The sequence below is a fragment of the Dendropsophus ebraccatus genome, chromosome 8, assembly GCF_027789765.1.
Source record: "Dendropsophus ebraccatus isolate aDenEbr1 chromosome 8, aDenEbr1.pat, whole genome shotgun sequence".
In the NCBI taxonomy this organism is placed as follows: domain Eukaryota; kingdom Metazoa; phylum Chordata; class Amphibia; order Anura; family Hylidae; genus Dendropsophus; species Dendropsophus ebraccatus.
The window spans coordinates 78,395,296-78,420,730 of NC_091461.1; the positions used below are offsets into that span (position 1 = coordinate 78,395,296).

The 25,435-nt window shown below is 44.7% G+C and overlaps 1 protein-coding gene across 1 annotated transcript; it reads right to left on the minus strand.

Moving 5' to 3' along the window:
- Nucleotides 1–346: 346 nt before the first annotated feature.
- Nucleotides 347–25,204, minus strand: SFTPD (surfactant protein D). Its single transcript, XM_069981859.1, has 5 exons — nt 25,193–25,204; nt 2,544–2,733; nt 2,345–2,452; nt 1,264–1,347; nt 347–723 (listed from the first exon to the last, which is right to left on the minus strand). Exons 1-5 carry the CDS (start codon nt 25,202–25,204, stop codon nt 347–349), a joined length of 771 nt encoding a protein of 256 aa, XP_069837960.1.
- Nucleotides 25,205–25,435: the final 231 nt, after the last annotated feature.

Genomic DNA, 25,435 nt, shown 5'->3' on the forward strand with positions numbered 1-25,435 from the left:
TTTTGGGTAGATTTACAGCTGTATTCATGGTTAACGGACAATAAAAGTGTATTCAAGCCCATCATAGGTGTTGCCACTGTGTACAACACCATCAGGTGAGTGATACCTCACCTGTTGTTTTATGTTTAATGAATAATTTCCAAAATGAAAAAAGAGTGGTGATAACTGCATGATCATAGAATCTATTCATCACAAGTGCTTTTATATGAGCCATACACATCTTGCTGATCTGTTCTTTATTTCATATTAAACACATAGTAATGAAATACAGATTACTTATAGACAGTGATGAAATCCTTCATGACAGATATATTAGCATCAAATATTTAATACAAAAGCAACATGTCTAATATTCACAGATGACAAGACGTTTTTCTCCACAACTCTTATCATTCCATTTTCCATTGTCATACATTTCCACACAATCCTCATCTCCAAGGTTATTGGGTTCACCAGAGAACCAGTTTGTGTAGATCAAACCGTTGCCAGTTGAATATCTAAATGTACCCTCAGTTAATATGTCATTTATGCCTAGATATGGGGCCACTCCATACTGATTACGAATGACAAGCACAGCCTGGTTCTCATCACTGTTCTGAGGTGAAGCCAGTTGGCCGCCTGCATTGGCACAAGCTGACTTAGCTCCTTCATAAGTTGTCTGTGTACCATCTGAAACGTAGAACTTGTCACCAACTACTCTTACACCTTTAAAAAACCCAAAGGCTGAAACAGAAAAAAAAAACATTAAATAGTAGTAGTAATAATAATAATAATAATAATAATAATAATAATAATAATAAATCCATCATACACCATACATCATACTTATTACCTAACCTTGTGTACTGAATGTGTGGTGATCGGGTTGTGTCTTAATCAATAGTTATTATCTATCCACAAGACAAAATATAAATATCTCAGGGTTGCAAAATTTCACCCCACAGACTCCGCTTAAAGTTTGTCCTGTCCCATTCATTCAATGGGATGTCTCACGCACACTCGACCATCCGCCCACAGAATTGACATTCTGCACAAATTGCATATTGTGAATGGAGCCTAAGGCAGAGAATTTTTGAACTGTGGTCCAGCCTGTGCCTTGACACTCCATTTAGTAAAACAGCTAGTATAGTATAGTGTGAGAGTATAGTGTGTAGTATATACAGTAAATATTAACACAACTATATACAGTATATAATGCATGTTCTTCTATAATGCTTGTAGAACAGTTTCCAAGAAACCAAGTATATAAATTTCATTACTAACCTTTTTTAAGTGCTCCCAAGTTTGACTGGACTTTTGTTATCCTTCCATCCATAGAACTCAGTTGAAGTTTAAGAGCTTCAAGCACTGACAGAAAAAAAACATCATAAAGCTTAATAGTAGAATGTTACTTTTATAACATATTAAAGTGATACTGTCACCCCCTTAGGGCCAGTTCACACTGAGGAATCAGTGAGGAAAGTGTTTAGCCCGGAATCACCTCTGGCAAAATTCTGCACAAATTAATTTTTCATTTATTTAATTTCATTAATCTTTTTCAATTCTGCACTGATTCCGCTCAGAATTTCCGTGAACATTCCTTGCGTAATTTGCACTGATTATGCACTGAAAAATTTCAGAGCATAAACTTATGTCTCAATTTATTTCAATCGGATTCTGCCAGCGGAATCTGCTAGAACAAATGTACTTTTCAGTGAGGAATCAGTGTAAATTGGACCTTACTTTATGCATGGTTTTACGCACCATCCACAAGCTTGGATGCTGCAGATTGAATATAAACCTGTATAAAACTTGTCTATGTCTTCTTTCTGCTTCATTTTATCAGTGGACAGTGGCACCTTGTTGGGCTTCACAGCAGTTAGGCACTCTCCCCACCCAGGAGATAGAGCCTAACTCCTACTGTTCATATAGAAGAGATGGCCCAACTGTCATGAAGTGCCACTAGATGCCAATAGCCATCGATAAAATGAAATTTTAGAGCAGAAAGAAGACACAGGGTATGTGCACACCACTTGCCCCTGCTTGCAGATGCTGGCGGACCCGCCACTCTCCGCTGGTCCTATGAGCTTCATTCTATGGTTTGCCAGATTCCGCCGTCTGCCTGAAGAATTGACCGTCTCTTTTTCTTTAGTTGTCTACTTAATGTATACTGAAAGTTTCTTAATATACTCTTATACGATCAACTTTTTAACATAGCAACATTTACTATAACTGTCAAAGCAAAATACTATGGTGGTATAAATATGATTCAGCAATTACTGTTACTGTTATTTTATATAATTTAAAATAAAATATTAAATGACATTACTACAACAGGAGATCTAGAAACAAAAATTGTCCTTACCTGAAGTGCCAATATCTCCTCTTTCACCTTTCTCGCCTCTTGGTCCCTGTTCACCATCTCTCCCTGGACGTCCATCCACACCAGGAAGCCCAGGTGGTCCTCTTGGACCTGAAATTTTATTTTAGAAAACATGTCTCTTACAAACAGCATTTGCCAAATACAGTCCGAATTATGTAAAGGGATTTCCTCTGCACATTACCTTGCTCTCCCTTATCCCCATTTAAGCCATTTTTCCCATCTTTGCCTGGTAGACCATCTCTTCCTGGAGCTCCACACTTGACGATAGTATAATCTGACTCCTGACATATCTGAGTGGAGTGCGCTAAGGCTATGCCAAGCACAAGCACACTGAACACCGACGGGATATGCATATTCCAAGCAATTAAAGCCTGTAGAGACAAAATGGAAGACAACTGAGCTTACTGTAGACAACAAATACCCAGAACAATCTAAAGGTAATAATTTCCAAACTTACCTCTAAATACCAAGAATAATGATGTACAGTAAGTAGAGTTTTTTTGTAGATAGCTAACAAGTATACCCGCACATCTTTATATATTGGAAAAGTTTGCATTTTTACATCATGGTTGTGGGTGGAGCTATTGCTTTTGTGATAATTTAAGCCTGAATAAACATGTAAGCTTAGTTTGGGAAGAAAAACCAGTATAACAAGCCAGTATGCATAAAAATTACTTAGCAAACATTTGTCTATACATGGCCAAAACATGGTATTTTGGTGTATTAGGACAAAAGGGGAAATTATGTGCCCCACCCTTGAAAATGATTTCTATCAAGAATATTTTATTGAATTATTGTCAAAATTACAGATTCCAAAATTCATTTTGAATTGACAAAAACAGGCATGAATATACCAGCAGCCACTGTTTAAAAAAATGACCATGGCACAGGTATCCCTGCAAAGGCGTCAGTCTGTTGTACCTGCTGGTGCATTTGCTTTAACCATAAATAACATAAGTATTTGTTGCTCTAAATGATCTTAAGAAAAAATGAAAAGAGAAAAAGAAACCAAATCTCTGCTATAGACAGATCAGTCACTCCCAGCGAACCTCATAATTCAGTCTCTCATTGAGCAACTCTAGAGAGATCTCAAGCACGCAGTTCATGCAAGACAGCCTAGGAATTTACAGGAACTTAAGGCTTTTTGCCAAAAATAATAGCCAAATTTACTATCTGAGAAAATAAAGAGCCTCATCCATAACTACCACAAAAGACTTCAAGCTGTCATAGGGGGCAATAGGGTCATTTGGATGTTTTTTGCTGTCATTATAATTTAACCCTTTGAGGACCAGGCCCAAAATGACCCAGTGGACCGCGCAAATTTTGATCTTTGCACTTTCGTTTTTCCCTCCTCCCCTTCTAAGAGCTCTAGCACTTACAGTTTTCTATCTACAAGGCCATGTAATGGCTTGTTTGTTACAGGAATAGTTGTACTTTGTAATGGTGTCTTTCATTTTACCATAACATGTATGACGGAATCCCAAATATATTATTTATGAATATATAAATAGGTGAAATCGTAAAAAAGAATGCAATATGGTAACATTTGGGGGGTTCCTGTGTCTACGTAATGCACTATATGGTAAAAGCAACATGATACCTTTATTCTATAGGTCAGTCCGAACACAACCACATGCAGGTTTACACAGATTCTCTAATGTTTTATATATTTTTTTAATGAAATCCTTTTTTTTGGCAATTAATTATTAATAAAATGGGCCTATTGTGTAATGGGCCTACTTATAAGTTTTATTTTTTCACCTATGAGGCTGTATGGGGTGTCATTTTTTCCACCATGATCTCTAGTTTTTAATAATACCATATTTGTGAAGATCGGATGTTTTGATCACTTTTTATTAATTTTTTTTTTTATATATATATATATATAATGTAACATAAAATCGGTAATCCGCGAACTTTTTTCCCTCTTTTCGCCTACGCCGCTCACCGTTCGCAATGACGCTTGTTATATTTTAATAGTTCGGACAATTATGCATGCTACGGTATATTATATGTTAATTTATTTATTTATTTTTATATGTTTTATTTATATAATGGGAAAGGGGGGTGATTTAAACTTTTATTGGGGGAGGGGTTTGGGGCAGTGTGTTAGTGATTTTTAACTTTTTTTTTTACACATTTTAAGTTCTTTTGGGGGACTTGTACATAAATAACTTAGATTTTTACACTGATCACTGCTATGCCATAGGCATAGCATTGATCAGTGTTATCGGCTCTCTGCTCATTGAGCCTGCCTGTGCAGGCTCAGTGACCAGAGCGCTGATCGGACCGCACGGAGGCAGTTGAGAGACCTCCGGCGGTCTGTTTTAACGATCGGGACCCCCGCGGTCACACTGCAGGGGTCCCGATCGGTAAGTGACAGTGGACTCCCCCTGTCACTTACACTTAAACGCCACTGTCGCGCCGCGATCGTGGTGTTCAAGGAGTTAATGTCACGCTGCAGCAGTGTGTTATTAACGGTGAGGTGCCGGCTGCTGATTGCAGCCGGCCCCCACCTGCTTCATAGCTCAGAACGTACCGGTACGTTCTAGGTCGCCTAGGGGTTAAAAAGAGAAAACATGGTAGTATGACAATAAATGGCTTCATCCACACATCAACCCTTTAAAGACAGCGAATTTTCATTTTTGTGCATTTGTTTATCCCTCCTTGTGCTTAAAAAGCCATAGCACTTGCATTTTTTCACCTAGAGACCTAAATGAGCCCTTATTTTTTTGCGCCACTAATTGTACTTTGCAATGACAGACTTAATTTTTGCATAAAGTACACTGCGAAACCAGAAAAAAAATTATGTGCGGTGAAATTGAAAATAAAATGCAATTTTTTTAACCATATCATCCTATGACATTGGAAACCGTGGCCTTTATGGAAATATAAACTCTCTAAAGGGAAATTATGTGAAACACTATCTATTGCACTGAGTAGTACTGAGTACTGCACTGAGAGTAATTAGTGGTAGGTAGTTGTCATCCCAACGCTCTTCATAGAATCTCCCCTTTAATCCTAAACTCTTGCTAACGATGTGGCACTGCTGGAGGTTCAGTGTTGCTGTAGCAGAATCAAAAGATTTTGGGACAATGGGGGAGATTTATCAAAGGGTGTAAAATTTAGACTGGTGCAAACTGGCCACAGCAACCAATCACTCCTCTTTCCTTTCACCAGAGCTGGAAGCTGAGCTGTGATTGGTTGCTGGTGTCAGTTGGCACCAATCTAAATTTTACACCCTTTGATAAATTTCCCCCAATGTGTTTACTATTTACGGCCAGGTCTCCAAGAGTATTCTAAGACGTTTACCAAAAGTGGCTCTCCATTCAAATATACTTGGGTCGATTTCCTGTATTAAGAAGAGCATTCTTAGCCACTTCCTAACAGCCGCTAAGACCATTAAGACAGTGGAAGTCTTTGGTTCTCCAAAGAATATCGGAACAGATGGTGGAGCTCAATTACTTATGTCACATGGAAGAAATATTAGTCGATGATACAGGTACACGCTATCTGAAATTGGATGAAATTAAAGGAGTCTTCTGACCTGGCAAAACGGCTTGGTTGAAGCCATTTTCTGAGACCATAGCACTCACATAGTGCTCTGTGCCTTCTCTTTCTTTTACTTTTCCTTCTCTTCATCTTTACCCCCTTTGATTTTTTATTTTATTTTAATCCATCTTGTTTTATATCAGCCAGTAAAACAGTTAAATTCTGTTGATTGGTTTGTTAGTTCTCTCAACTATATTCAACTATATCTCCTTAGTATTTAGCACTTTGATTGCATTCATGCATTTATTTATTTATCTATTTTTCGATCTACAATAGAGGTTGATGTAAGTAACTAACAGCGGCCAAAACTTTTACTTTTTTCAGCAATAGAGCCATTTATGGGCTTGATTTAGTGGAAGTGTGTGTACTTTGTAATGACTCCTTTCATTTTACAAAAAATATATTGTGGGGAAAAAAATTAATTAAGAATAATAGACATGAACTTCAGTTACTACAAAACTTAAGACTAAACAGAACCCTTTACACTTATACACGTCAAAGTAACTATATTATTGTTATAAGCACAATAACGGTGATGTTGTTTTACTTGTTTTACTTCTTTATCACTCTGTGTTATTCTTTTAGACTTGTGTTCTCTGCCACATTCTCAGGTTGAAAATTTTTAAACTATTTAAAAAATATTTATTGTCATTTGCTCTATTTACAACTACTTACACGGTCTATGCTTGTGTATAACGTTTTGTTTCAAAAACTTAAAGCGTTACTGTCTCTTTGACATATCACATGGGCATGCCAGAAGTTTTGAATGATTAAGGCTTGACTTTTACATTTTGCACTGAGCCTGCTTCTTGCAGCTGTATCTAGTTATGTTGATTCTCTCTTTCATTCTCTCAGGTGATTAAGAATGAATTAAACCTGCTCAATCCTACAAGCTGAAATTTTGGGACTAGAGATGAGTAAACCTCGCATGCACTCAGGTTTGTCCGAACCCGAACACTCTACATTTGATTACCAGTGGCTGAAGGAGTTGGATACAGCCCTAGGGAGTCCTGGAAAACATGGATACAACCTATGGCCGTATCCATGTTTTCCAGGCAGTCTTAGAGCTGCATCCAACTTCTTCAGGCACAAGTAATAATTAGGACTTCAGACACAGGTCTAATTGGGTCCCTTCCATCTCAATGAATTCAACTGTCAGGAACCGGACAGCAGGACAAGACAAGACAGTAAGCCCTAAGCTCAGCCCCGCCCACTGTCCTCTACCTACTTGCCACAATCCGCCCTAAGATGGCGGCGAGCAACTTGGCGACGGTCCCTGCACTGGCTAGGTGGAACACAAATACAAGACAGACAAAACACAATGAAGAATAGTAAACAGTCTGGGTCACAACAATCGGGCAGCAAAAGTACAAAATCACAATCCTATAAACGTAGTCAAAGTCTAGGCAATATAGTCAAGGGCAGGCGGCAAGCAAGGGAGGTCAAGAAATAAGGCAAAGATCAGGGATAGCAAATACACAGAAGATACAAGCGGTCAGAGACAAGTCAATAACCAGCAATAAGTGCACAGACTGAGGTTTGTTATATAGGAGGCTAGGGCTCTGGTCCAGAAAGTAATTGGACCATCCCCCTGATCTCCAAGCACAGACAGCTGAGAACAAGACAGATCCACTGGCAGGATGACCTGTCAGTCACAGCAGAACCAGAACACAGATTAACCATGACATGGCCAGACAGAACTCAGCAGGTGAAGTCGGGTGTGTCTCCCAACCCAGGTGAGCAATAAACCAGAGTTCACACACAGCAAAACAAAACATAGAAACAGGATACAAGAAAATCTGTGCCTTCTCGGCCGAACAGCACGAGCAGAGGGGCGCATAATTCTCCGCAGAGATACCTTCCTGACATCAACAGTCTCAATACATTATTCTAAATTCATAATGAGATTATATGTCCTAACCTCTTTACTGAACCTTTTTACTCCAGTATTCCACACTCGTGAGTATGCATCTTTGGTTTAACTACCAGCACTCCTAACACAGGTTATTGTGAATAGATTTTGATGTTAAAAAAAGAAAGATGGCTATCAAAAAAACTAGAGATGAGTGAAGCCTTTGGCGAATTATGGGTCAAATTCTTTAATATTTGGGAATCGAATCTTAACGAATTTCAATAAAACAGCCAAACTACAGTAACTGCAGTACTGGGTCTATTACAGAAGGACAAATTTGTTAACGCATGTTCTCTCAGCTCCCGTAGGCCCCCGCACAGCCAATCAGTGACTGCAGTGGGTCCGTTCACTGCATGGACCAGGTAAAGAATGCTCCAGGCGGCAGCTGGTTAAGGGGGCCGGTATACTCCCATTCCACTGCGAGTATGTAATTCCATTCAAACTCACGGTAGTAGGAATTGCAGAGGACTGCACTGCAGAACTTGCAGCGTTAAATCTGCTGTGATTTGCTACGTGTGAAGCCACCCTAACCCAGTACAAGTGGAGTGTGAGCACTGATTATGTAAAGCGCACACTCAGTTTACTAATGAAACCCAACTAAAGTGCTCACTCAGTTCAGTAATGAAACCAAATTTAACACAGTAGGAGTATGGAGTGCATCAGCTCTGCTACATCATTAGCTCTGCTACACTTTTGGCTATGCTATATCATGTAGTTTTCAGACACAAATGTAGTTTCCTGGAAGGTGCAGTCTTGGTTTTAGACTGGCTTTTAGAAATGCTTGTAACTCTATGGTTACAAGTAGGGAGAGGGCTCAAAATATTCAGGGGAACTTGGTGAGTTAAAACAGCTAGATGGGTATCAGCTCTGCTATATGATCAGCTCTGCTGCATCATCAGCTCTGCTATATCATCAGCTCTGCTAAATCATTGGTTCTTCTACATCATCGGCTCTGCTACATCATGTGGATAGACTCTGCTACATCATGTGGGCATTGGCTCTGCTACATCCTCGGTTCTGCTACATCATCAACTTTGCCACATCATCAGCTCTACTACATCATGTAGGGTTTTTTTTCACTTCTTGGGTTTAATACCCCTTTAATAATCACAATATTTTAGTAACTAGAGATGATCAAATTGCTCATCTAAATGAAGTGAAGCGCTTCGTTTGACCAGCGATCTGCTAATCAAGACACCTGCTTTTCAGCGCTGCTCCGCTCCCTGCCACTCCTCCCAGAATGCCAGGAAAAGCTGGATACAATCCTGGGAAACTCCTCCCAGTTTACCAGAATAGGATCCAGCTTTACCCCCACACCCAAGGTGGAGCAGCAGGGAGCAAGCAGGCAGGCGGCTTGCAGGGATGTCCTGCACAGTATCTACAATAGTCCAATTTCATTCACCCAGAATATGCCAGTAAAAGTCAAATAGTGATAGTTACCTATGTGCAACTGCACACTCAACCCATAGTAATTGTCCCTGCTTGGCATAGGCTCTTCGTATTCTTCTACATTGACTTCCTTTAATTTTTTTTTATAGGATGCTTGCATCTCCTGGTTACCTTATAACCAGCTACAATCCTTTTTTTTAGCTTGAATAGCATTTCCCCAACTATTAGAGAGCTCTCCCTCCAGCAATACATGCTTTACCCTATGAAACAATAAGCCCCCTGGATTTTCGGAAGGCCTGGCCTGGGATACTATACTACACATGTAAAATAAGTCCCAAAAACTGGAATAACACCTTGCTCCTAATGCATAAACGGTCCATCGCTCAGGAAAAAAAGTTATAAAAATTGAACTTAAAGTGCAATCTTTGTCCCACTACTCCTCATAGAAAGAATTTACCCTATGCACCCTTGCTGGTGACCAAAAATAATAAAAAAATAATTTAAAAAAAAACTTTTGGGACAATGTCTTTATTATTTATGGCCAGGTTTCTGGGAGTAATCTGAGCTCTTCACCACAAGTTGACCTTCTTCCTTTTATCCCTGGGTTCATTTCCTGCATTGATAAGGAGGTTCCTTGCCTCTTCCTAAAAACAACAAGGACCATTAACCCAAGGCAATGACACCTTTAATTTAGCAAGAAATAAATAAATAAATGAATATATTTATATATATATATATATATATATATATATATATATATATATATATATATATATACTGTAATTTTAAAATAAAAACTGCTTGCCTTCTAACTGCACAACTACCTGAAGTTTCTGAAAATCTGGCTCTACAACCAAGATTAATGGATGCAAACTTTAGTTTCTAGGGAAAAAAAACTAAACAGAAGATTTTACCCTTATACACATTTCAATGTAACTGCATTATTGGTATAAGCACAATAGGAGTGATGTTGTTTTACTTGTTCTACCCTACCAACCTATGAGATATAGTTGTCAATTGCTCTATTTGCTGTTACTTATATGGCCTGTGTCTATGTATAATGTTTTCTTTAAAAAGCTTAGAGAATTACTGTTAAAAAAAACTTTCATACAATGTTGCAGAGACAGTAGCTTTAAACCGCCTTTTTGGAGCATACACAATTGTGCTAATACTATGGTACATTGCTTACGATAAATGAGTACACCCTCTTTTCAACTAATATCATACAGAACTATTTCAAAAATTTGGACAGGACTGAGTTCTATAAAACAATTATTTAACCCATAACAATAAATTGAATACCTTTAAAAAATAGAACTTATGGTGCATTTATAGTTTTAGGCTATGTACACACTACGTAAAAGTACAGCCGATGGCAACAACGGCTGTACTTTTACCGCGGTGGAACAATGCCTGTTGTTCTATGGGATCCTGGCCGGAGCGTACACACATTGTACACGCTCCGGCCGGGATCCCATACGCCGCCGCAAACAACTGACATGTCAGTTTTCTGCGGCCAGAATTCAGTGAATTCCAGCCGCAGAAAGACCTGTCAGTTCATACAGTGAAGCGAGCGGCTCCGGCCTCTTGCTTCACTGTGCGCTATGGGAAGCTCTGATGCGGGCGCACGCTGATGCGCCCGCATCAGAGCTCTGCGGACGGAAAGATCATCCGGCCGGTACTTAAGTACCAGCCGGGATGATCTGGACAGAGACCGGCAGTTCCGTGACCCGCCTCAAATAGCCTCAAAGTGTGAAGTGTGATAGAACATGAAATTTACAAGAACATGAGATTTATCAAGACAAGTGTACAATGGTCTGAGTTAAATTCCCACCCCCATGTCCCACATTAAGAGGCTGAGACGATTGTGCTAACAGGCATAAATCATGTTAGGCATGGTGGGAGGCCACACCTACTCCACACTTGCTGCACCCCCCTGCCCACCCATCAGGTAAGCAGGCATTATATTGGCAAACAATCTGAGCTCTGCGGACGGAAAGATCATCCGGCCGGTACTTAAGTACCGGCCGAGATCATCTGGCCAGAGGCCAGCCGTTCTGTGACCTGGCCTGGGTCACGGAACGGCCGGTCTCTTACGTAGTGTGAACATAGCCTTACTTTAATTATTTGAGGCAAAAATAAAAACACCCTTTAATAGTGATGAGCGAGTACTAAAATGCTCGGGTGCTCGTTACTCGAGACAAGCATTTCCCGATACTCGAGTGCTCGTTTCGAGTAACGAACCCAATTGAAGTCAATGGGAGATTCGAGTATTTTTGCAGGAGACTCAAGTTCGATAGAGGGAAGGTCGTGTGAAAACCTGTCAACCTCAGAAATTGATGGAAACACAACGGAAATGGACAAGAAACAGCAGGGGCAGCATGTATGGATGCCTCTGAGGCTGCCTAATGGCACTATTAAGCCTAATTCTGTGCAACAGCCTGGTTAAAACAGAGGGACAGCAATGCATTCTGGAACCTGTAGTACTGAGTACATCTGCTCAACCAGGAAATACAGAAAACCACAAAGCAAATGGATTTTTGGTAGTTTCAAAACTGGGATAGATAGATAGGTAATAAATAATGCTATATGCTTCTGGAAAAGTTTCATTTTTTCTTGCCTCGATCCGGAGTTCCCCTTTAAGAAAAAAAAAAGAAAATATTAAATTAAGAAAAAAGTACAATATATCTATACATCTATATCTATACAACCAATGAAAAGTGAGATAAGTGCAGAACTTTAAACTTTTACAATGTGAACTATGAACTAAAAACAGTCACCCAACAATAGTGACATCCCATTCCCTAGTTGACTAATGTGATAATTCTAAGTGCTAACTGGTTTAAGTGCTAACAAACAAGCATGAGCACAGCTAGATAGATTTCTCTCTCATACTGTGCAAACTTACAATATGTATATATCCCAACAAATTAAACTGAAGGGTAACCATCATTTCCAAATTTCTGACATGTCACCAAACTTGTTAGGATCCAAGAGCTGACCCTAACCCTACTTGCTTAAAGGAAGGGGCAGAGGGCCCTCAGCAGAGTGCGGCATCTGTTCCTTCCTGATCATCACTTCCCGGATAGACAAACAGAAAAAAAAAGGTGACGACCTGACCACCTCTGCCCTATTTTGGCAACTTTTGGGGGTAAGAAGGCTGACATGTAAATATGAAAGTAATATTCACGTCAATCGTTCTATGAAGTGATATTTTCCCCCCCCCCCCCCCTTTAAGGCACAAACAGCATTAACAAACTATTAACTGTGGCGGTGTGTATCCTAAACGTCATTTTTGTAAACTCTATTTCCTCACTCTCCTCCCCACTTTGAGTTACATCCATGAAAACAACCTCACTGTCTGACAACCGGGTCTCATCGTCATCATCAGACACCTCTTCCAACCCCGATTGCAAGTCCCCACTCTCATTACCCACTGATTGCGTGAGCTGCATAGTTTGGGCATCAAGACAGATCGACTGCTCCGGTTGCTCTGACTCAGGGAAGGATCCAGAAAAGAGTTCCTGGGAGCATGATAGTGGATCTGAATCCCTCCTTTCCCTGGTTTAGGGGGGGCTGTACGGTACAATCTGGTAGTGGCTGGACCTAGATAAATGCTGTGATACCCCCTTACAATGAATAGTGAAGTTCTATGCAGGATGTACTACAAATCCCAGCAATACAGTGTAGTCCCGAGTTTAGGGTGGGCTATACGTTACAATCTGGTACTGGCTGGACCTAGATACACGCTGTGATACCCCCTTACAATGAGCATTGAAGTGCTATGCAGGATGTACTACAAATCCCAGCAATACAATGTAGTACAGAAGGACCAAGAGCCCCAAAACCAAAAAATAGTACACTGAGCACTTCTTAGGGGTCTGTATGCGACACCTAATGTCCCCTTTCTGCCAGCAGCCGATCACCACAGTGTGCTGGTGAAATCGTTGTAGCAGCACTGCAAGTCCCAGCCAGCAGTCTGTAGTAATACTATTAAAAAACGCTTTTAAGCCCTGAAAAGGGCTGTTTGTTTGTATTGCTAGTATTCCCTGCCTACTGGAATGCTAAATCCTACACTGACGCTTTTCCTGAGAAGCAGCAGCTCTGTCCCTGATCTTTTCCAGCACACGTTTGAAGCAAGTACTGCCCGGCTCCGAGTTTTATATGGCAGGGTCATCTGATCTGGCCAACCAATCGCTGCTATCGACATGTATGGGTCCCACGTGATCTCAGGATGCACCAAAGAGTCTCCTGCATGTTTATTGGCTGAGAAATAGCGCCCAAACTTACAGAAAACAGATGATGAGATTTTCTCGAGTATCGCAAGATGCTAGTCCGAGTAACGAGTACAATCGAGTACCCTAATACTCGATCGAGTACCAAGTTCGGACGAGCACGTTCACTCATCACTACCCTTTAACAAAAACTACTACATCATGACCTCCATGATTTTTAATAACACCACTAAGTTCTCTAGGCATAGAATGGACAAGTTGGCAACATATTGCTACATCTATAGATTTATAACATCTGTGGTGTTCTTTTGATCTTTATTTGACTAGTGTAAACATTTACTTACCTGGGATACTCTGGGATACCATTCTCTATTTCCTGGACCATGCTGCACATTCGCCACTCATCCCACTGACATTGTGCACGATGCATGCAGGCTGTTCTGGGTTCGTTTGTTGTTCCTCCGAGGAGGACATGTTGAAGCAGCTTGGCTCTGGTGGTACTATAGCGGTACACACTGCACATGAGCACCGTTATTGCAACACAGTGATTGTTTAATGAATGTGTGCATATATACACTAAATAGATAGAGAAACTATTAGCAGGTCCATATACTGTATATAAACCTGCTGATATGGATCTGTTGTTACAGAGCTGCTCATTGAGGCACCAGTCTTCTTATTTTTCTCTGTGGTACAGTTCAGAAGAAATTTGTTCAGAAAAAAAAACAAGTAGTCCATTTGGTGCATTGGGGGCTTTCCTTGACCCCTCAGTGCACCGTCCTGCCTCCCACCAGCTTGTACATCCACACCTATTTATGCATATTAATCTGCCCATAAGTGGGCATCTCCATAAGTAGGCGTCTCTCCCCTGTATGGCGCTGGCCTGCTGATACTGAGCTTATGTGAAATCTTGTGAGGGGAGAGGGACTTATCATCAGCCAATCACAGCGATTTGCTTAGTTTCCGGGACCGGACCCCGGCACAGAGCTGTGATTGTTGCTTTACGAGACAGTACCAATCACAGCTGTCCCAGGGTATCATCTGCCCGTTGGTGCCGGCCCCCGATCGCCCGTGATTGGCCGGCTGCCGCCAGCTGGCCAATCACGGGCGATCCATACTACTCCCCCCATCATCACCTTCTCTGCTTCCCGAGAATCAGCAGCAGAGAAGGTGATGATGGGGGTGGTGAGTGGTGTGCCCGGCGCCCGGTGCGGTCCTGCAGTGTGCTGGGTGCCTCCTCCCCCTGTGCTTGATCTTCCTCCTCCGGCCCCCCTACCCGTGCATCCTTAGACACAGGGAGAAAGCTAGGAGCTGTGCTCTCTCGTCCTCCCCCGTGTGTTACCTGCTCCCCGTTCCGCCACCGCTGACACCCTTCCTGGTGCCCCTGCTGGCAGCAGGGTAGTGGGAGGGTGGGTGTTCGGCTGCCAGCAGGGGCACCAGGAAGGGTGTCAGTGGCGGCGGCCCACCCTCCCTTCCATCACCCTGCTGCAAGTCCCACCCACCCTCCCTGCCATCACCCTGCTGCAAGTCCCACCCACCCTCCCTGCCATCACCCTGCTATCACCCTGCTGCCAAAGTCACCTACCACCCTGCTGCCAAAGCCACACACACACACACACACACACACCCTCCCACCACCCTGCTGCCAAAGCCACACACCCACCCTGCCTCCCACCACCCTGCTGCCAAAGCCACACACCCACCCTGCCTCCCACCACCCTGCTGCCAAAGCCTCCCACCCTGTCTCCCACCACCCTGCTGCCAAAGCCACCCACCCTCTCACCACCCTGCTGCCAAAGCCATCCCACCCACCCTCCCACGACCCTGCTGCCAAAGCCACCCACCCTCCCTCCCTTTTACCACCCTGCTGCCAAGCCACCCACCCTCCACCCTGCTGCCAAAACCACCCACCCTCCCTCGCACCACCCTGCTGCTGTGCCACCCACCCTCCCACCACCCAGCTGCCATCCAACCACCCTCCCTTCCACCACCCTGCTGCCATCCAACCACCCTCCCTCCACCACCCTGCTGCCATCCAACCACCCTCCCTCCCACCACCCTGCTGCCAGCCTCCCTCCCACCCTGCTGCCAGTCACCCACTCTGCTGCCAGCCATCCTGCCACCCACCGTCCCTGCTGCCACCCACCCTCCCTGCTTCCACCCACCCTCACCTGCCACCCACCCTGCTCCCACCCACCCTCCCTGCCATCACCCTGCTATCACCCTGCTGCCAAAGTCACCTACCACCCTGCTGCCAAAGCCACACACACACACACACACACACACCCTCCCACCACCCTGCTGCCAAAGCCACACACCCACCCTGCCTCCCACCACCCTGCTGCCAAAGCCACACACCCACCCTGCCTCCCACCACCCTGCTGCCAAAGCCTCCCACCCTGTCTCCCACCACCCTGCTGCCAAAGCCACCCACCCTCTCACCACCCTGCTGCCAAAGCCATCCCACCCACCCTCCCACCACCCTGCTGCCAAAGCCACCCACCCTCCCTCCCTTTTACCACCCTGCTGCCAAGCCACCCACCCTCCACCCTGCTGCCAAAACCACCCACCCTCCCTCGCACCACCCTGCTGCTGTGCCACCCACCCTCCCACCACCCAGCTGCCATCCAACCACCCTCCCTTCCACCACCCTGCTGCCATCCAACCACCCTCCCTCCCCCACCCTGCTGCCATCCAACCACCCTCCCTCCCACCACCCTGCTGCCAGCCTCCCTCCCACCCTGCTGCCAGTCACCCACTCTGCTGCCAGCCATCCTGCCACCCACCGTCCCTGCTGCCACCCACCCTCCCTGCTTCCACCCACCCTCTCCTGCCACCCACCCTGCTTCCACCCACCCTGCTTCCACCCACCCTCTCTCCTGCCACCCTCCCTGCTGCCACCCACCCTCTCCCTGCTGCCACCCTCTTACCCTCTCCTCTGTCCTGCCACTCTGTCCCCTCTCTCCTGCCACCCTCTCCTCTTACCCTCTCCTCTCCCCTGCCATCTTCCATCCTGCCACCCTTAGTTTTTCCTGCCCCCATCATCCCCCCTGTGTGCCCCCCAAGTAAAAAAAAAGTCAAAAACACACAAAATGTAAAAACAGTACATCAAACATACACACACACACACACACACACTTACACGTGTAAAAGCATAAAACCTACACACCCCTCTAAGGATGCCTTCAAACACACCCGATCCGCTGCGGATTTCACGCTGTGGATTCGCAGCGAAATCCGGATGTGGATCCTGTGTCAGTGCATCCCTATGAGAATGCATACTCGCAGCAAGAATGACATCCCACATGGTATGTAAGTTAACCCCCCAGCAGCCAGAGCATACATCACCTCCTCCCCGCTCCGGCTTGTCTCAGATGTTCTCGGCAGGAAGTCACGCTCAGCCAATCAGTGGCTGTGGCGGGGCAGCACACTGAATAGCTGCACGGGATGAGCAGACGCTGGGAGCCCCGAAGCAAGCCGGAGCGGGGTGGAGGTAAAGTATGCTCTGGCCGGCAGGGGGTTAACTTACATATACGCAGCGGGATGTCAATCATAGGGATGCACTGACGCTGGATCCGCAGTGTGCGGATCCGGTGTGTGTGGAGGCATCCTAAAGAAAAAAAAAAGAAAAAATGGCCCACAGGTTGTTCTCGGCTGAGGAGGCATACGCCTGGATTGCCTCCGATACTGAGACAACCAGTGAGGGAGAAGAGGAAGATCCCTCGTTCCCTCTTCCTTCCTCTTCTTCCTCATCGTCATCGTCATTCAGTGATAAGCCCCCAAGGCGCCGCCCCGGGACTAGGCCCCAGGAAGCCCAACAAGCCCCCTCAAGTGAGCCCACTCCGTACGAACCACAGATTCCTGAGTTTGGTGGGGTCACTTGTGGGGGGGGGTTCCAATGTATTGGCAGCACGGGGGCTCTGCGAGCCCTTCGTCCTCCATTCTGGCCCACTCCAGCTTCCAAAATCCAAATTGCGCTCCTTCCCTTTGGAGGCTTTCCGTGCACCCGCTTTGCACTTTGTGTCCACAAGTGGGGTACTCCTGTAATCGGGGGAATTTCTCTACATGATTAGGGGTTCATTTTTTCTTTTAACTCCTTGTGAATATGAAAAATTCAAAGTTACATCAACATTTTAGTGTAAAAAATAAAATTTTTCATTTTCACAGCACATTGTGCCTGTCACATATGCCCACTATACCCATTGTTACATTCTTTTAAGGGTGTAGTTTCCATAATGGGGTCACTTGTGGGGGTTTCCAATATTTTCGCAGCACGGGGGCTCTGTGAACCTGATGTGGCCTTCATCCTCCATTCTGGCCAAATCCAGCTTCCAAAATCCAAATTGCGCTCCTTCCCTTTGGAGGCTTTCCGTGCGCCAGCTTTGCACTTTGTGTCCACATGGGGGGTACTCTTGTAATTGGGGGAAATTGCGCTACGTGATTAGTGGTTTATTTTTTCTTTTAACCCCTTGTGAACATGAAAAATTCAAAGTTACATCAACATTTTTGTGTAAAAAATAAAATTTTTCATTTTCACGGCACATTGTTCCACATTTGTGTCTGTCACCAGTGGGGTCCATGTGCTCATTATAACCCTCGTTACATTCCTTGAGGGGTGTAGTTTCCATAATGGGGTCACTTGTGGGGGGTTTCTAACATTTTGGCAGCACGGAGGCTTTGTAAACCAGACATGGCATCCGTCCTCCATTCTGGCCAAATTAAGCTTCCAAAAGCCAAATGGTGCTCCTTCCTTTTGGAGACGTGTCCTGCGCCCGCATGATACATTATTTTTTTTCCTTTTTACCCCTTGTCAACCTGAAAAATTTAAGGCTAGACCAAGTTTTAGTGTAAAAAAAAAATTTTTTTTCAATTTCACGGCACATTGTGTCTGTCCCCAGTGGGGTCCATGTGCTCACTATACCCCTTGTTACATTCCTTAAAAGGTGTAGTTTCCTAAATGGTGTCCCTTTAGGGGTGTTTGTTAGGTTTTGGCACCCCAGAGCCTCTGCCAACCAGAAGTTGTACTTTGAAAATTGGCCAATTGTAAGGAGGCTTCAAAATTCACTAGCGCAAATAGCGCAAAAGGGCCACATATCATAGATTTCTATAAACTGCAGAAACAGGGCAATAAAAATTGGGTGCATTTCTCTGTAAATAGGTTTTCTATTATGAAAGATATTGGATCACAATATAATCTCTACAAAGAAAATTGAAATTTTCAATTTTCTCACACTCTTAGCTTTTATTTCTGTGACTCACCTAAAGGGTTAAAAAAAACTTTCTGGAATGGATTTTGAACAGTTTGGGGGGTGCAGTTTCTGAAATGGGGTGCTTTGTGGGGCTTCATAATATACAGCCCCCTCAAATCCACTTCAAACGTGAACTGGTCCCTTGAAAAATCAGATTTTGAAATTCTTGTGAAAATTTGAAAAAATGCTGCTAAACTTTGAAGCTTTCTATTGTCTTGAACAATTGAACAAAAGTTTAATAAATGCTGCCAACATAAAGTAGACATATTGCTAATGCTATTTCATATATAATTTATGTGGCATATGGCATAACCATTTTCCTTACAAGCACAACATTTCAAAGTTAGAAAAATGCAATTTTTCATAATTTTTCACGTTATTTTGGGGTTTTTCATAAAGATATGCTGTAAGTATCGACTCAATTTTACCAGAAACATAAAGTATAACATGTCACGAGAAAACAATCTCAGAATCAGCTAGATAGGTAAAAGCATCCCGAAGTTATTAATGCATAAAGTGACACAGGTCATATTCCTGAAATTTGCTGTGCAATTTGCAATGACATGCTGAATTTGTACACTGCAAAACCAGAAAAAAATTCAAAGTGTGGTGAAATTGAAAAAAAAAAAACGCATTTCTTTTATTTGTATTTTTTTTTTTGTTGTTACGCCGTTTGCCCTGGGGTAAAACTGACTTGTTATATATGTTCCTCAAGTTGTTATGATTACAACGATATGTAACATGTATAACTTTTATTGTATCTGATGGCCTGTAAAAAATTCAAGCCATTGTTAACAAATATATGTTCCTTAAAATCGCTCTTTTCCCAGGCTTATAGCGCTTTTATCCTTTGGTCTATGGGGCTGTGTGAGGTGTCATTTTTTGCGCCATGATGTGAGCTATCGGTACCTTGATTGCGCATATGCGACTTTTTGATCGGTTTTTATTACATTTTTTCTGGATTTGATGCACTTTGGTATTTTTTTGCGCTTACGCCATTTACCGTGCGATATCAGGAATGTGATTAATTAATAGTTTGGGCGATTACGCACGCGGCGATACCAAACATGTTTATTTATTTATTTTTATTTATAACATGGGAAAAGGGGGGTGATTCAAACTTTTATTAGGGGAGGGGGCTTTTTAATAACAACACTTTTATTTTTACTTTTACACTTATACTAGAAGCCCCCCTGGGGGACTTCTAGTATAAGTACTCTCATCTCTCATCCAGATCTATGCTGCATAGATATGCAGCATATATCGATGAGATAGGCACATCGATTGCTTCCGGCTGCTGCAGCCGGAAGCAATCGAGTGCCGAGCAGGCATCAGCGCCATTACGGCGCTGACCCCGGACGGGGTAAGATGTGTGGATCGCTCCCCTGAGACAATGTCCCGGAGGAGCGATCCACCCCACTAGACACCAGGGATTGGCTGCATCAAGTAATCGGATGCAGCTGTCAACTTTGACAGCTGCATCCGATTACTTTATTAGCGGGCACGGCGATCGGACCGTGCCCGCTAATAGCCGCGCTCCCAGGCTATGAGCAGCACCCGGGACCGCGGCGGTTCAGAGCGTACGTACAGGTACGTCCAGGGTCGCCTAGGGGTTAAGGTCTGTTCACACAACGGAATTGACATGTCAATTATTTGGGCAGATGGTGACGTACACGTAAGACATCCTATTAAATCAATTAGACTGGTAGAACTTCAATTGGCGTCTATAGTTCAAACTCCGCTTAAAATTCCGTGCTAATTCCACAGTGTGAACGGACCCTTAGAAGGGAAACCTGCTCTATCCTAAGGGTACAAACCCACACACCGTATACGCAGCTTATTTACTGCTGCGATACGCAGCAAATACGCAGCAAATACGCAACAAATACGCAGCAGATTAGATCTAAATAACTGAACACAGCATCAAATCTGCACCACCAAATCTGCTTCAAATCTGCTGCGTTTTTGCTGCGTATCTGCTGTGTATACGGTGTGTGGGTTTGTACCCTAAAAGCTGAAATATTGGGATCATTAAGTTAGGTATAAGGGTATACAGGTTTTTTAGATTTGCCCAGATCTTGCAGCTGGGTAAGCATTATCCTTCTGAAAAATTGGCCTACATGTTGGCAATTTGACCATTCTTCTTTTTTCAGTCTAATGATGTGCCAAGACTCAAAGTCTTCCATAATGTCTTAGGGGGCATAGTCAAAGATCAATCACAGGTACATTACTAAAAAATAGCCTGTGAGAGCCTTTTTATAAATGGGGAAGCACTTTAAGGGTATAAACCCACACACCGTATATGCAGCGTATTTACGACTGCGATACGCAGCAAATGCGCAGCAAATACGCAGCAGATTAGATCTAAATAGCTGAACACAGCATCAAATCTTCACCAACACATCTGCTGCGTATTTGCTGCGTATACGGTGTGTGGGTTTATACCCTCAGGGTACAAACCCACTTGACGTATTTGCTGCGTGAATCAGTCTTAGGGTACAAACACACACAGCAGATACGCAGCAGATTAGATCTAAACAACTGAACACAGTATCAAATCTGCTGCGTATCTGCTGCATATCTGCTGTGTGTGTTTGTACCCTTACACCTTCGTGTGGCAATACCATAGTCTAATTAGACCCCATCTGTAATTAAATACATACCTGCCTGAGACATGACTGCAGTCCAAGGCTGTGCTCACATGTTGCAGTTTCATTGTGTTACTGGTTCATTTACTTGCAGTACATAATCATTTAATTTCAATACTGCATCATTTTTGTGATGATACTGCAGTATTGCGATAGTACTGCAATGAAATTCCAACATAGGCTTATTTTTATTTAATTTTTTATCAGTGAGTGTTTACTAACTCAGCTCTGTCATTTTCAAGGCACAAATGCAATGAGTGTACCAGGGGAGATTCTCTATAGCTAGTGTTGAATGCAGCAGTGCTAATGTTGCCCCTATCTACTACACTTTAGAAATGTAGGCGAAAAAAGATCCAAATTGCCCTATCTGGTTGGTTCATCAGTTTATTAAACAACTTACTCTGCCATCACACACGTTTTGGAAAATGGCCACTGCAGTTTTTGAGCCAAAGCCAAAAGTGGTACAAGAAGGAAGCAGAATTTGTTCTTTAAAAGTTCCTACTCAGGGGCGTAACTAGAAATGACTGGGCCCCATAGCAAACTTTTGATTGGGGCCCCCCTCCTTTGACCGACCACTATGCCATCAACACACCCAGGTCTACACAGGCTCTGTACACCATAAAATTACAGTGCAGTTACATCAGGTGACTTACAGGGGACGTCTTCTCTGATCAGAGTTCTTCCTTTTCATCTTCTTCTCCATCTGCCCTGGGCCATTATAACAACTTCTCCGAGCCACAAATCCACAGAATCTGACAGAGAAACATATTAGGCTCCACACTCTGTCACCATCCTCATCTCTCTACTAACTGCACATCTGTATTGGCCCCTTTAAGCCCTCATTTAGTGGGTAACCCTGACTCTTTGTAGTGTGTGTATATATATATATATATATATATATATATATATATATATATATATCCCTAATATGCCCCGCTCTGTGTAGACACCTTATAGATGGTCCCTTGTTCAGTCCTCCATATAGATGGTCTTTTGTGCATCTCCTATAGTAGGGAGCCTCCCTCTCTGTGTCAATTTATAGTAGATGACAACCTCTGTGCATCCCCTATACCAGGAGTAGGGAACCTTGGCCCTCCAGCTGTTGTAAAACTACAACTCCCATCATGTGTCGACAGTCAAAGCTAAAGCTGTAGTTTTGCAATAGCTGGAGAGCCAAGGTTCACTATCCCTGCCTGATAGTATATGGCTACCTCTGTGTGTGCATCCCCCTATAGGTATCCCCCAGTGTTGTCCATCCCCCTATAGGCAGCCCCCAGTCTTGTGCATCCCCCTATAGGCAGCCCCCAGTCTTGTGCATCCCCAGACCCCAGTGTTGTTTCTCCCCCATAGAGCCCCCAGTGTTATTCCTCCCCCATAAAGCCCCCCAGTGTTGTTCCTCCCCCATATAGCACCCCAGTGTTGTGGTTCCTCCCCCATATAGCCCCCAATGTTGTGGTTCCTCCCAAATATAGCCCCCAGTGTTGTTGTCCTCCCCCATATAGCCCCCACTGTTGTTGTCCTACCCATATAGCCCCCACTGTTGTTGTCCTCCACCATATAGCCCCCACTGTTGTTGTCCTCCCCATATAGCCCCCACTGTTGTTGTCCTCCCCATATAGCCCCCACTGTTGTTGTCCTCCCCATATAGCCCCCACTGTTGTTGTCCTCCCCTATATAGCCCCCACTGTTGTTGTCCTCCCCCATATAGCCCCCAGTGTTGTTGTCCTCCCCCATATAGACCCCACTGTTGTTGTCCTCCCCCATATAGCCCCCACTGTTGTTGTCCTCCCCATATAGCCCCCACTGTTGTTGTCCTCCCCATATAGCCCCCACTGTTGTCCTCCCCATATAGCCCCCAGTGTTTTTGTCCTCCACCATATAGCCCCCACTGTTGTTGTCCTCCCCCATATAGCCCCCAGTGTTGTTGTCCTGCCCCATATAGCCCCCACTGTTGTTGTCCTCCCCCATATAGCCCCCAGTGTTGTTGTCCTCCCCCCATATAGCCCCCAGTGTTGTTGTCCTCCCCCATATAGCCCCCACTGTTGTTGTCCTCCCCCATATAGCCCCCAGTGTTGTTGTCCTCCCCATATAGCCCCCAGTGTTGTGGTTCCTCCCCCATATAGCCCCCACTGTTGTGGTTCCTCCCAAATATAGCCCCCAGTGTTGTTGTCCTCCCCCATATAGCCCCCACTGTTGTTGTCCTACCCATATAGCCCCCACTGTTGTTGTCCTCCACCATATAGCCCCCACTGTTGTTGTCCTCCCCATATAGCCCCCACTGTTGTTGTCCTCCCCATATAGCCCCCACTGTTGTTGTCCTCCCCATATAGCCCCCACTGTTGTTGTCCTCCCCTATATAGCCCCCACTGTTGTTGTCCTCCCCCATATAGCCCCCAGTGTTGTTGTCCTCCCCCATATAGACCCCACTGTTGTTGTCCTCCCCCATATAGCCCCCACTGTTGTTGTCCTCCCCATATAGCCCCCACTGTTGTTGTCCTCCCCATATAGCCCCCACTGTTGTCCTCCCCATATAGCCCCCAGTGTTTTTGTCCTCCACCATATAGCCCCCACTGTTGTTGTCCTCCCCCATATAGCCCCCAGTGTTGTTGTCCTCCCCCATATAGCCCCCACTGTTGTTGTCCTCCCCCATATAGCCCCCAGTGTTGTTGTCCTCCCCCCATATAGCCCCCAGTGTTGTTGTCCTCCCCCATATAGCCCCCACTGTTGTTGTCCTCCCCCATATAGCCCCCAGTGTTGTTGTCCTCCCCATATAGCCCCCAGTGTTTTTGTCCTCCACCATATAGCCCCCACTGTTGTTGTCCTTCCCCCATATAGCCCCCACTGTTCCCCTCTGATAAAAAGAAAAAAACAAAACAGAACTCACCAAACCACACGCTCCCCCGTCAGTCGCTTGTCTCTTCTTCTCTCTTCCCCGCCGGATGAGCAGCTCCCTGGTCGAGTCCCACGCAGCGCCATTACTAAGCTCAGTGTGCGCCGCGGCGGCTGGGACTTCCGGTACAGAGAGTGACAGGCTCTCTGTACCCGGAAGTCCCAGCCACCGCGGCGCACACTGAGCTTAGTGATGACGCTGCGTGGGACTTGACCAGGGAGCTGCTTATCCGGCGGGGGCTGACACTCTTGTGATCACAAGCAAAATGCTGCTTGCGGTCACAAGAGTGATTGACAGGGCGGGAAGCCTATGGCTTCTCGCGCTGTCAATTAGAACACTTAACACCCGGGAGGCCTGCTCGGCCACCGGGTGCTGCAGGCGGTCAGCTCCTGGGGCCAAGGCCTCGGGCCCCCGGATGCCAGGGGCCCCGTAGCGGCCGCTACGGCTGCTACGGCGGTAGTTCCGCCAGTGTTCCTACTCCTTTTGAATCTACTCTTAGTTTTAACACAATCAGCATCATCTTTCAAACTTCATTAACATTTGTTTCCTTTTTTGCTGTGTATGTTGCAGCATTTCATCTTTCAGCCTGTTCAGCTCCAAATACTTGTTTACTTTTTTCACAGATATTTACCTATTAAATGTAACCTGCTAATAGCCCCCTATGCTCCTAACAGTGCTCCAGGCTGAGGATTCCACTACTAACAGCATGGGAACAGCGAGGAGGAAGGTAAGAGACTTAGGATCCTTTTACACACACAGATAGCTGACAGATTATCTGACAGACTTTTTTAACCCAAAGCCAGGAACAGAGAATTTCTCCTCTTTTCAAATCTATTCCTGGCTTTGGCTTCACAAATCTGTCAAATGATCTGTGCGCAATGGGGGCTATCAGCAGGTTAGACTCATCTAACCTTATGATAGTTCCCCTTTAACCCCTTAGCGTCCCATGACGTACCTGGTACGTCATGGTGCCGCGGGGGGTGTTCAGAGCGGGGTCCCGCCGGGATCCCGCTCTGAACGGCACCGATCCCGGCTGCAATCTGCAGCCGGGCAGTGCCTCTATTAGCCGGCGCGGGTCCCGTTGCTGCGCCGGCTAATTAAGCACTTCAATGCAGCTGTCAAACCTGACAGCTGCATTGAAGTGCTTTGTACTGCACGTCCCTGGTGTCTAGTGGCACGGATCTCCCCCCCGCGATGC